The sequence below is a fragment of the Achroia grisella genome, unplaced genomic scaffold (assembly GCF_030625045.1).
Source record: "Achroia grisella isolate CSIRO2021 unplaced genomic scaffold, CSIRO_AGI_Agris_v1 utg856, whole genome shotgun sequence".
NCBI classification, from domain to species: Eukaryota; Metazoa; Arthropoda; class Insecta; order Lepidoptera; family Pyralidae; genus Achroia; species Achroia grisella.
The window spans coordinates 4108353-4121111 of record NW_026713045.1 but is presented as its reverse complement, the minus strand read 5'-3'; the positions used below and the strand labels follow the sequence as shown (position 1 = coordinate 4121111).

Here is a 12759-nt window from a genome sequence, read left to right as displayed (position 1 = left end):
TATTACTTACTTGGTATATATGCGATTAGTGGAAGTATATTTAACAATGTTAGGCTACATTGTGCCTGATTCACTCTTTAAATAACTGTAAGTTAGAATTTTTCCTACCTACAATTCGATTAAAGGATAAGATAAAATATTGTCAAAATTTATAGGAATCAGAATGACATCACCTATATAAATAAATAATATAATATTAAATTTAAAAAAAGTCCCCGTAAGTAACCTAAACAAAGAGAGTTTATAAAAGATAATCAATTGTTATTACAGATAGAGATTACTTTGTACATACAGTAAAGAAATTACATAAATAATATATTAAAGAACATATCTATATAGTTACATTATGGCGGCCTCATTGCTAAAAGCAATCTTTTCAAGGACACCTTAGGGAAACGGATTGAAATAAAAATAACAAACATACAATGATGATAAAAGCAGCGTCGGTGGTCTAGTGGTTTAGCACACCACCTTACTTCGGATGGTCGCGGGTTCGATTCTTCGCACGGCGCAAATATTTGTATTCATGAGTTCTTTTTGCGGTCTGGGTGTTGTCTATATATAAAATACATATATGTATTTATGCAAAAAAATCTATGTATTTATCAGTTATCTAGTGTAAACACAAGCTTTAAGTAGCTTAATTTGGGACTAGATGGCGCAGTGTGAATTGTTCTGAGATTATTGTTAATTATCAACGTAATATGAATTAAAATGTATGTAAATAGTAATAGTCATATATTAAACTAGATACACTTATATCAACTGCATACATACATATTATAAACAACGTACATAATAATTAAGGTAAGATAAAATATCTCGGGTAAGTTTGGTTTCGGTAAAATCGGTGCAGGTTGAGCCAATCTAGGGATCCCCTGATACCGCCTGTGGTGCTGAATGCCTCGATTCATCCGTTGATGATCGGGAGGTGTAATGAATAATAATATAAATGTATAATATACAGTCAGGACTGCTAAGATGTTAACTAATATGATGGGAGGCATTGTAAATTTCATTACCTAATGCATTTTTATTATTGTGTTTAAATCCGCTACCACTAGCATGTGTGAGATTACAAATATTCAGTTTCTTGTGAAAGTCCTATATATAACCGATATATAAAAACTCTAGGATGTTCTCCATTCGCTTTTGGTGCTGATATCGCCAGGTCGCAATATTTTACCGCAGTCCAGCAGTTCTTAGAAGCCTATTGTTGACTATTCGACGACCAACAGTGACTGTGGTGGGACAGTAAAAACTGCAACTGCTGCCGAATAATCAACACTAGGTGTAAAAGTAGCTGAGTATCTTACTTTATGTTACAGTTGTTAGGTTTAACAACATTCAGCATATCAATTATGGACCCCGCTGAACACAGGAAGCAGAGGGGAAGAGAGAAAGTCGAGTTTATTGTTTATTTTGTAATTGTAAAACTATAATATAACAAAGAAATAATTTGTAGTATAAAAATGTATTATGTTAATTATTGGTATTCAAACTAGTATGACAATATATATATATATATATAAAGTGTTACATTATGAAACTAAGTACATAAATAAATAATACGTAAATTAAATTAAGTTATTAAAAACATATACATATCAGCCACAAAATTAAAAAGCATAAGGGCGAGGTCGGGTCGAGGCACTAGTCAATTTTATTTTATAATCTACAGGTATATATTAAAAAATATAACTGATCGTTGTCAGTACATAAAAGATACAAGAGACCTTATTACACTTATTGGGGAACTTTAAGGGGATAGTGAGTAATGTGGACTAATTAATAAATAATAACCCCATTATTAGCAATGTACGATATCAGGTTAACCTCCATGTGGTTCTCCCTGGAAACCATCGTGATAAATTTATGATGAATACCACTACGAGCTAATAGCACGAGCACATTGACCTGACCTCATGCTCATCTTATCATCCTCCACTGGTGCTTCCCCAGTAAAAACCATTAGCACAGGCGGGTGAACCATTATAATCTATAAAAAATTCAGAAACTTTTGAATAAAGTCTAATCAAAAATTATTTATTTATTTATTTTTATTATTATTATTACTATTAATGATAATGTAATAGGGCTGCTTAGATGTGGTGGCTTGTTACATGCGCCCTTACGTATAGAATAGAAATCATTTATTCAAATAAACTTACATTAAAGCACTTTTGAATAGTTATTACATTTTTTTCTGTCTCATCACAAGAAGAACGAGCAAGAAACTTGCTTGTTGCTCTTTTAAATAATTTTATTATTACTTTACATTTTTAAGTTTAAGTGTGTGAATACAAACCATCAATTAGCACTAGTATGTCTCTGGGCAGTGTCTGAAAAATCACCCTTTTTGCGTATGGGCTATACACACACACCGTTTATTTTATTTTGTAACTGTTTTGTATTTTATCTGTATGTAATTGTGTTTCTACTTTTTATTGTTAATATTATAGTGCCTTTAACGTAAATAAAAATTGTATCTATCTATCCATTCATATAGGACATTTAAGCCGCTTATGAACGTAACCGATTTAGATATAGTTTTCAGTAATGTATTGTTGTAAGTGGTACTAAAATATATTATTCCATTTCGATTACAAATTAGAAACTTACAAACTATTTATCAAATACGAATTATGTCATGAGCTCTGCTATTAATAATGTTCTTAAAATTTAATAAAAGATCATGCTAATTTCAGGATTTTCGTCAGAGTAAATTTAGTTTCCAGTGTCTGTTTCTTCTGATCTATATTTAAATTCAGTTTGTTGACTGCAGTACGTTCGAATGCCACAGCTTTGTTCGCCAATGTGATCAAATGAAGGATATCATATTCCTTATAATATTTCTCGATGACATTACACAGTTCCTGTATCATCCATGAACCTTCTTTGTCTCTGAATGCCACTATTCCTAAAATATAAATATAAAAATCTTTCATTAAAAAATAACTTGGACAACTCATATCCTCAAATCTCCAAACTAAGCACAGTTTGTCACAGTTTGTACAATAGGTACTAGTCAATTGACGGACGTCCTTAAACATATTTTATATAATATAGATAGAAAATAGCCAGACCAATAGAAAATGAGAAATAAGAGAAAAAAACACAAGAAAAATAACACTCACGTATACAAAATTTGCATTTGCAATACATGGGAATTGAAGCAGGGACCGTGTGCTGCACTTGTAGGCACTGAGGTGGTATATTTGTATTACACATATTTAAAACATTTAGAGCGTTCATTTTTCCTTATACAACTATAGTGAAAAGTAAGCATACGGCCCATCTGATAGTAAACGGTTACTGTAGCCTGTGGGCTCCTGACACACCAGGGGTGTCACGAATAAAACATGTTAATATATAACTACAAATATTTATATTCATGAGTATAATTGTTTATGTCGGTCTGGGTTTTTTCATTGTATATTATGTATGTATTTACAAAAAAAAAGTACTATATATAATTTACATATAACAACGGTCTAGTAGTCGTAACACAAGCTGTGCTTAGCTCGGGAGTAATATTTAATTGTTTAATGTCTTATTAATTGTCAAAAAAAATGTTTTGTAATAAATAGTATTCAAATATATCTCAAATTAAATTAAGGTACCTCGGAATTTATAAAATTCCGGTAATCTGTAAGTTTAACTTCAAGTTTCTTTATCATTTATTTATTTTATATTGTTTCGTTCGTTTTTTATTTTATTTTTAAATTACTATTTACAAATAAAATAAAAAACGAACATTCACCGTCGAGGTGGTAGCTGAAAATCATCAATCATGTTTTGCTACTTGAGTGATTCTCCACACTGAGCTATATACTAGTTTGTATTGCTGTAGCACACTGCAGGTTTACCCATATAGTATTGCATTTGTTTAAATAGTCTGTATTGTATTCACTTTGTAATTAAGCCAGTATGTGTGTACTAAGATACAAATAAAAATTCTTATCTAAATGAAAATATGTCTAAAGAAAGTATAAGTTTACCTTCAACACTTGCATATAGCGTTAGAAAGTCAATGTGCGTTGGAATATGTAAATCGGTGAATACCGTAGTATCAGTTGACACGTAAGTGCCGGCATCTACATCTTCACCTCTGCAGGCCTAAGTGCGATCATAAACATTGGATTAAAATTATTATGAATTTGTCAAATATTATTGAGTATTAAATATTGTTAGAAAGTTCTCCGATCGATTCCCGTCCAATTCAAATAGGGATCGAAATTACAACGGCCTGAGCCGAAGTTCGAAACCTAGCAGCAGGGAGTCCTAAGGGCACCACTCAGATTAAAGTCGCATCTGTCCGACAGGTTACGACGGCCTGAGCCGAGGTTCAAACCCCTAGTGGTGCCCTCAGACTAAAGTCGTATCCGTCAGGAAGGAGTTGGCCTTCAGCTGCTCCATAAGTCCTTCCACGAGTTTGGAGTGCCATCAGCACTCGCCCCCTATCGCCTGGTGAAGGCCATAATAAGTTGTATAGTTAATTTGACTCAAAACGTTATTTACATAAAAATAAGGGTACAAATTTGTTCTTGTTTTAAATAAAATCACAATATATTTAGCCTGAATTACATGGAAATATATGTATAATAAAAATAATTGAAAGATATTAGTAGAACGTCGATTTACAGAATTATAGTGAAAATATTACACACACACGGACTTACGCATTTAAAATATTACTCTGTATTGTCTACAAGTAGATTTTATATATGTAGTAATAGAAGTTCTCTATACAGTGGCAACACTTAAGACGTAGCTTCCGGAAGTAGTAACAAAAGAAATATTTGGTATGGACTGGACTGGATTTATCAACTGCTATCAGAGATTATAGTTGTCTTTCAGGTATAAATAAAAATAATCCAAAATCATTAAATATTTTGATAATATACCAAGAAAAACGAACTCTTTCTTCATTCATTGTTCTTTATTTGTTGAAGATAAAAAAAATGATAACAACCTCATACCATGTCTTTTAATATCTTGTAGACTTTGTCTGCATGGGTACCTCAATCGCACCTATTTCAGCCGCGCCAAGCAGTTTGCTTTGTAAGCTATATTTTAGTTGAAGGGAAGGGAATAATAAAAAATATAACGATTTAGATACCATTTTGTTTTTGCGTTGTGGTCCTTTGTCATTTAATCAGCGATATATGAACATCATTACGGACATCACGTTATCATGTGTCAGATATTATACCACTAATGCGTTGCCATTCCACAAGACTAAGATTTTATGCCTTGTCTTGTAATTGTACTGCCTAATTTAATCCTATAAACACAAGTTCAGAAGCCGCATAGAGGCTAAAATAGGCGGGACTGTGGTCTCATGCAGAGGAGGTTTTACAAAGTATGTGTTTGTTTTTACAGTCTATTTCGTAATAAATAAATGTATTTAAGTTTAGTTTGTTGCCAGTTCTTTTCAATTAAATCTGTATAATGAAAATAATGAAATGAAAATCTAATATATTAAAATTCTCGTGTCACAGGTTTTGTGTTTATACTCCTCCAAAACGGCTTGACCGATTTTGATGAAATTTTATATATATATTCAGTAGATCTGAGAATAGGTTTATAACTAATTTTTATACCGCAAAGCGTTAAGGGTGGCTCATACCAAAAAAATTTTTTTCTCTTTTGGCAATTTTTTTATATTATGTCACATTAAAAATTACATGCAACCCTAAATTTTCAGCCTTCTATAACCAATCCCTATTTTTTTATAGCGTTATTATTTTATATGGCAAAACAACGTTGGCCGGGACAGCTAGTGTTAATATAAAAACTTAGGCGTCTAATATAAGTTACATAGGCAGCTAAAATGACTAAATCATTTTCGATTACATTTGATTACATACCTGTATAATAAACAATTTCGGAATAGTAGCCAGTTTCACATTCTCAAATAGTGACATCACAATTTTTGGTGAGAATGGCCTGTCCGCAGCATACAATTCACCGTTGCAATTGCCATGAGTCAAAAAAACTACGCATATGCACGACGTGTTACTATGATCGTTGGCGATAACTGAAAATTATAGATCACCAATTATACCCTGCGGTTTTGTTCATGTAATTTCAAATACAATGTCTCCTGTGAGTCAATTCAAATTTGATCGAAGAAAGAATTCCAAGTTTTTGCGAGAAAAAATAAAAAAACATACATTCTAAAAACTCTTGTAAATAATCTATTAAATACTTATAGAACTCATAAATGTATTAAAACCTTCGTAGTTATGGGTGTCTCATCCGTCATACTCGTGAACGAGTGCTGCTTGTAGGCAGTTTTCAGCTCTAATCTCTACGACTGGATTATTTTTATTTAGTAACTAAACCAGTTGTGTATTTAAGATTTTGATTGTAGCGAATTAATGGTGTTTAGCAGTTCGTATTTTATTTATTTATAAGAGCAACACGCAAGTTTCTCGCTCATTTTTCTTGTGATGAGCTTTCCGAATGAATAGAAGATTACAAAAATAAGTATGTCTATTCAAAAGTTCTTAAATTTATTCGAATAAAGCACTGAATAAATAATAATACACTGGAAAATCCATTGTATTATTATTTATTCAGAATAAAAGACCTCAAATTCGCAATAACAAAATATTGAGAATCGCTTATCATGAATATAGAACTGGTTAAGATAGGGTTTCAGTTGTTCATATTATAAGTTTGACCAAATCCCACGCTGACAGCCAAAATATAATAAAAATTGGTTACAAACATTGGTAACAAACACCGTGATGAGAGATTTTCATGCATAAAACTAGCTATTACTTGCAACATAGTTTGCTTTTCTTAAGATAAAAGTTACGACATGTCCATCCTCATGATCCTATCTATTTTAACATCAAATTTCAATAAGATCCGTTTAGACGTTCAACCGTGAAAAGGTTACAAACAGACAAACATACACTTTTTATAATATTAGTAGCTGTGCCTGCTGTTTTACCAGCATGAAATTTATAACCTAGTGTTATTCCGATGTATAAACTATATTACTGTGAAATTTTATCAAAATCCGTTCAGAAGTTTTTGCGTGAAAGAGTAACAAACATCCATCCATCCATAACTTTCGCGTTTATAATATTAGTAAGAAGTAGGGATATGGATAATACATAGGAATGAAGACCATATCTTAAGGAAGGTGTATGTCATTCATACACCTTCCTTAAGATATGGTCATATGAATGTGGATGTTTATAAGAGTCTCTGCCCTTATAAAAGGCCGAAAGAGATGTATGGACTGTGTGAAACATGATATGGTAAGAAAGGGAGTAAATAATGAGATGACTGCGAACAGGTATGAATGTAAGAGAAAAATATTACGCCGATCGCAAATAGATGGGATAAGGAAGAAGCAGATGATGAAGTATGGATATGATAATTTTACAACGTTTAGAGTTTAATATAAGAAGTGTGTTATGTGTAAAAAAATTGTCATACGTACAGGCATTTATATTCTCTTTTATGTTACTATAATATAAGTCTGTGTAACTCGCCACTTTGAAGTTTAGAGATTTAAACACATTGTTCAGTCTTTCCACATCACCGAATGTACCTTTTCGTGTAGACGGCTTTTTATTTCTGAAATTAATATTATGGTCATATAATTTGTTTGTACATACATTATTGTAGGATAAATTATATATAAAAGTACACAATTACGACAGCGTCGGTTATTTAGCGGTTTAACACACCGTCTTACTTCCGATCGTCGCGGGTTCAATTCCTCGAACGACACATACATTTGTATTCATGTGTATGATTGTTTGTCGTTCTGGATGTTTTTTATGTATAATATGCATGTATTTACGAAAAACAAAACATTTATGTATCAAGCTTTAGCTAGCTTAACTTAGGTCTAAATGCGCTGGGTGAATTCTCCTGAGTTTTTTTTTTATTAACATCTGATGGTAAACGGTTACCGTAGCCTATGGACGCCTAAAACATCAGGAATGTCGCGTTGCCATCCCTTAAGGAATCTTATATACATGAACAGCATTACGGGCATCACGTTATCATGTGACACCCGCTATACCACTCATGCGTTGCTACTCCAAAGGACTTCATCCTCCACATCCTAAAATTTCACTGCTGTACCTCACTCTTCAATACAAACATCTTACTAATCCAGCTCAAGTCTTCTTACAAAGCAGGTCAGACAGAGGTACCCACGAATACTACTTTATAAAGGGCCCACCATGCGTTGCCATAAAACCCTATTACATGGATGCTAAGAAACAAACTTCTTAGCGTTCCATGGATTCACCATGCTGGAGTAGGGTCCATCATGTGACAGAAAGACAAACTCAGAGTAGTTTCCGTAACTTGTGCCCCGGGTGTAGGTTTAAGGGGCGCCTTGCTGTTGTATGTCAAAAACACCTTCAGCGCTCTTATTTCTCTCCCTGCCCAGCCAAATTCGATAGGAGTCTGCTAGTGCAACTTTAAATACACGTTCTAGTATAGAACTTACTGCAGTTATTGACAGGCAAGATTTTTTAGAAGACTGTAAATTGTAACACAGTAAAAACTGCCCAACAGGGCCCTGAACCCTTCTGTGGTATGCCTCGTTGCCTAAAACTGGGACTTCTCAAAATAATAAACAAACAGGAAGCACTGAATCACTGGCAGAATATGCCAGGATTAGTATATCGAAAAGCCCCAATAAGAGGTTACTCGAATCAATACTCCAATAATCTATTGCTATTGAGCAATAAAATATATGCATCATGACTAGGGCCCTCACTGGACACTGCTAATTGAATAAATACATGGCAAAATTAGGCCTCAGATAACAATCTGCAGATTTTGCCAAGCAGAAGAAGAAACGCCATTACACATCCTATGTGGTTGTAGCCCACTCATGTATAAAGGAAATATCTCCTTTGGAAAGTATACACTATATCCTGAGGGTATAAAAACCAACGCTCCAAAGAATATCTTTCAATTCTTGTCTCAAGGAAGAGTTGTAGAGAATTTTGAAAAGGGGCGAGCATAAAAGATCTATGTAGGTCGCAGTGCTACAGGTCGTAACACTAGACAATAGCCCAAAACCCTCAAAAAAAAAACACTTAGTAATTTTTAGAAAATTCTCACCTGAAGTACACCGTAGATTGATATGCATAATGGTTGAATATGAGCAAGTGCTTGTCCCCGGACATGTCGTAGTATAAAGCGTTCGGGTCGAACCGGCGTCTATTACATTTCTCCTCCGCTTCTTTTTCATCAGTAGGTCTGTAGAAGAAGTCATTAGTAGAATAATATTTTTTTACAGTTTTTTGCCACAACAACCCGTTCTACTCATGTCTAAAGATTAGCTGGTAAATAATACAGACGAAAGTAAGCTAACTTTGTATGAATGTTCTAAATAACTAATTACGTTTACATCAGTATCTGTAAACAAGAATTCACAATAAATACGATGGTGACCTTTACCACTCAATCATAGGAACCAAAAAACGTGTACATTAGAATAATATATTCAAATATACATAATGTACTAATATAAATAACTAATTATAAACAGAAATGTCGAAATAAAAAGGTATGGTTACTTAACAAGAATAAAAGTCAATATAACAAATTAGTTCTATGTTAAAATCTTGCGCAATTCATTTTAGGTATGAGCTATGATTTTGACATTTCCGGAGATAATTCTCCGCAACATGTTAATACATGTCTTCCGTACCATTCCATGTAAATTCAATGCCAAATCTCATCATTCAAATTAAAATAGTTACAAAACAAGCTCGGCGACAGATACTGAGAGAACACACAAGTTAGTACGTACAGTCTACCTAGGTCTCTACCTAGGTAGATTGTAAAATCGAGGCTTATAGTTTACTCGTGCAAGAAGATTATTTTTAGACTATCAATGATTTTTTTTATATTTTATGGAAACAAGTGTGTCTAAAAGTATGAAACAAATTATGAATATTAAAAACTAAATATAAAGTAATAGTCTCAGTTAATCAAATTTAATATGATAACTGTTCTTGTCCCATAAAAGATTTCTAATATCATATTTCAATATAAACATTCAAATATATGGAGAAAGATTCAAGTGGGTCTATAAACAATATGGTCGTTGTTTATAATCCAAATTTGAACTCACGGTCTTGGGCCCTAAGTTGAGGTAATAGACGGTATCAAAATAAATACAAACAACATACAATTTTAACTATCCATATGCCTTAACAACTAATAATGGCCAATTAAAATGTACTCACTTAGATTTCATCGTTGGAAGACGAAAAGGTAATGCATCTGCTTCATCCATGTTTTATAATTTCAAAAAATTCTTTTACACAATATGTTTCACAATAATTTCTTAGCTGACAAATGGAGCTCACGAGTTACAAGCACAAAGTGATAAGCTATTTGTAATGATACGAATACAGCTATCTAATCAAAGTGATATATTAACATAGCGAACGATATAATAATTGTTAAGTGTTCTCACACCACAAAAAAACATATATCAATCGGCTGTTTTGTAGCGTACACACAATTTATATATAGACAAGTACGTAATAACAGAATGAGAATATGAAAAATTTAAACGACGTTACTAAAATACGCAGTAATAAGGATAATTCCATAACTATTATCAGTTATTTGTTTCCAATCCTTCAATCCAATTCCTGACTCATTAATTTGCCTACTGTTTGAAGTCGTAATAACACAGTATTATTAGACAATTGATGTAACAATAAAAATATTCGCTAAAACACATCCATTACTAATAACCCTCTCTTTCCTTCCTATAATAGAGCCTATACTACTCCATTATTAACTTTTGTGAAGTATTAAAGTTAAATAAACAAATTAATTCACATTCTCATACCATCTCCAGAAAGTTACCCATCCACGCAGACAAATTTGTAAAGATTAGGTCTACTGTTTTATGTATATTCTCGTGTCACAATGTTAGTTACCATACTCCTCCAAAATGGCTTGATCGAGTTTTATGAAATTTTATATGCATATTCAGTAGGTCTGAGAATCTATTACTATCTATTTTTGATAATTCTAAGTGATAAGGGTTGTCTAACATTTTATTTATATTTTTTGGACAATTTTTTTTTACCTATAAAACGTGGCATTTTAAAATACACATATTCTTCTACCATCAACCCATATTTCTTAATAGCGATATTAATTTATATGGCAAAACATATTTGCCGGGACAGCTACTAGTAATATAAAATAGAAGAAAAATTTAAAAATACTCTTGTGTATTTGGAGTTCTTTTCAATTGATAATTACCCTCGGCTCGGCTCCTAACACAAGGGCCGTAATTTCTTACTAAAACATGTTAAAAGGGAAGTACGTATTTAATTTTATTTTAAGTATCTGCATTTGACATTCGAATGAAGCTGTGAGGACCATTCTCAGACGGCTCTCATTCCTATGGCTTTTTACATTTTGTAAATGAACTTGAGTTCATTAAATTTATTTCAGAATTCCACATTATTTTACTTAAATACCAAATGTCAGATCTTCTAGTGCAATTTTAGAATCTGGTGGAAATTATTATTACTAATGGTCGCCCAATAGTCGAAATTCGAGCAAAATTAATCTAAATAACGGTTAGGTTTCACATTCAGTAAGACTATATGCTAATAATATGTTATTAAGGACAAACAAATCTATTCTCAATTTGACATATGCGTGCATGTGGCCAATATATGGTAGTGTATGTAATGTTTTTTTTAAAATATATAATTTAAAAAAAAATGTTTTTTGCGCTCTTTTTCTACAGAAATTTTATATACCTCCATCCGCGCAATTTTCGTAAAAATGGGTACAAAGTTTTTGCTTTACGTACATATTTGCTTTACGTACATATTCATATGTGAAGAAGAATAACAAAGCACGTCTCGTATAATGATATATAATAAATTGTTATTATTTACCAACATAATACGAAATGGAACGTAATTATTTGATCATTATTAAAGGAACGGACCAATTTACGTTGACCAAGTGGAAATTGCGCCAAATATATTACGTTGCGTCTAAGAGGCTGCCATGCCAAAATTTAGTAGAGCCCGATTGAATTCAGTCCACGGCACGTGCGGCCGATATTAATTCCTGGGAAATTTACAAGGAATGGGATACTCTGAGATATGAGGTTTCGACGTGCTGAAAACCCTCAACATTTTACGTGATTTCAAATTTCCCGCATTTGAACACAGTTATTGAATTACTTGAACTCCAGAGTTGCATCACATTATTTATAGCATGACGTCTGTAATTTTAGTTTGCTATCGAAATTTACATCAACCGGCCAGCTTTTTTTAAATTAATGTTCATTATAATTGAATACGCTTAATTGTGTACGCTGGCGGGGCACCAGTGGAGGACAATAAGATGAACATAAGGTCAGAACAATTAACCCATCGTGACAAATTGACGATGTGGAAGTCGATCTTACAAGGTTAACATTGCTAGCAATAAGGGTCCCTAGTCCCCATTGCTAACGATCCCCTCCCCCCTCAACCGGAGAGTCAGTCAGAAATATAAATTACCAGATTCAAAACTTGACCCTTTTAGTTCTACATCAGGGTAGTAAACTAATAGCCTACGAAATAAATCTTACTCAACTATTTACATTTAACACTAAAACTAGCAAGTTGCTTTTGCTTCTGCTTCTTATAACTATATGCATGTACTACGCTACTAAACCGTTCGGAAAAAAATCTGTAAATTATGTTAAAAACTGTATCAAAATTTGCA

At 32.7% G+C, this 12759-nt stretch overlaps 1 protein-coding gene across 1 annotated transcript; it reads right to left on the bottom strand.

Moving 5' to 3' along the window:
* Nucleotides 1-2555: 2555 nt before the first annotated feature.
* On the bottom strand, nt 2556-10371 carry LOC131852706 (caspase-1-like). Its single transcript, XM_059203425.1, has 6 exons — nt 10248-10371; nt 9115-9252; nt 7466-7602; nt 5874-6043; nt 4002-4119; nt 2556-2920 (listed from the first exon to the last, which is right to left on the bottom strand). Exons 1-6 carry the CDS (start codon nt 10295-10297, stop codon nt 2694-2696), a joined length of 840 nt encoding a protein of 279 aa, XP_059059408.1. The 5' UTR covers nt 10298-10371; the 3' UTR covers nt 2556-2693.
* Between the last annotated feature and the right edge of the window lie 2388 nt (nt 10372-12759).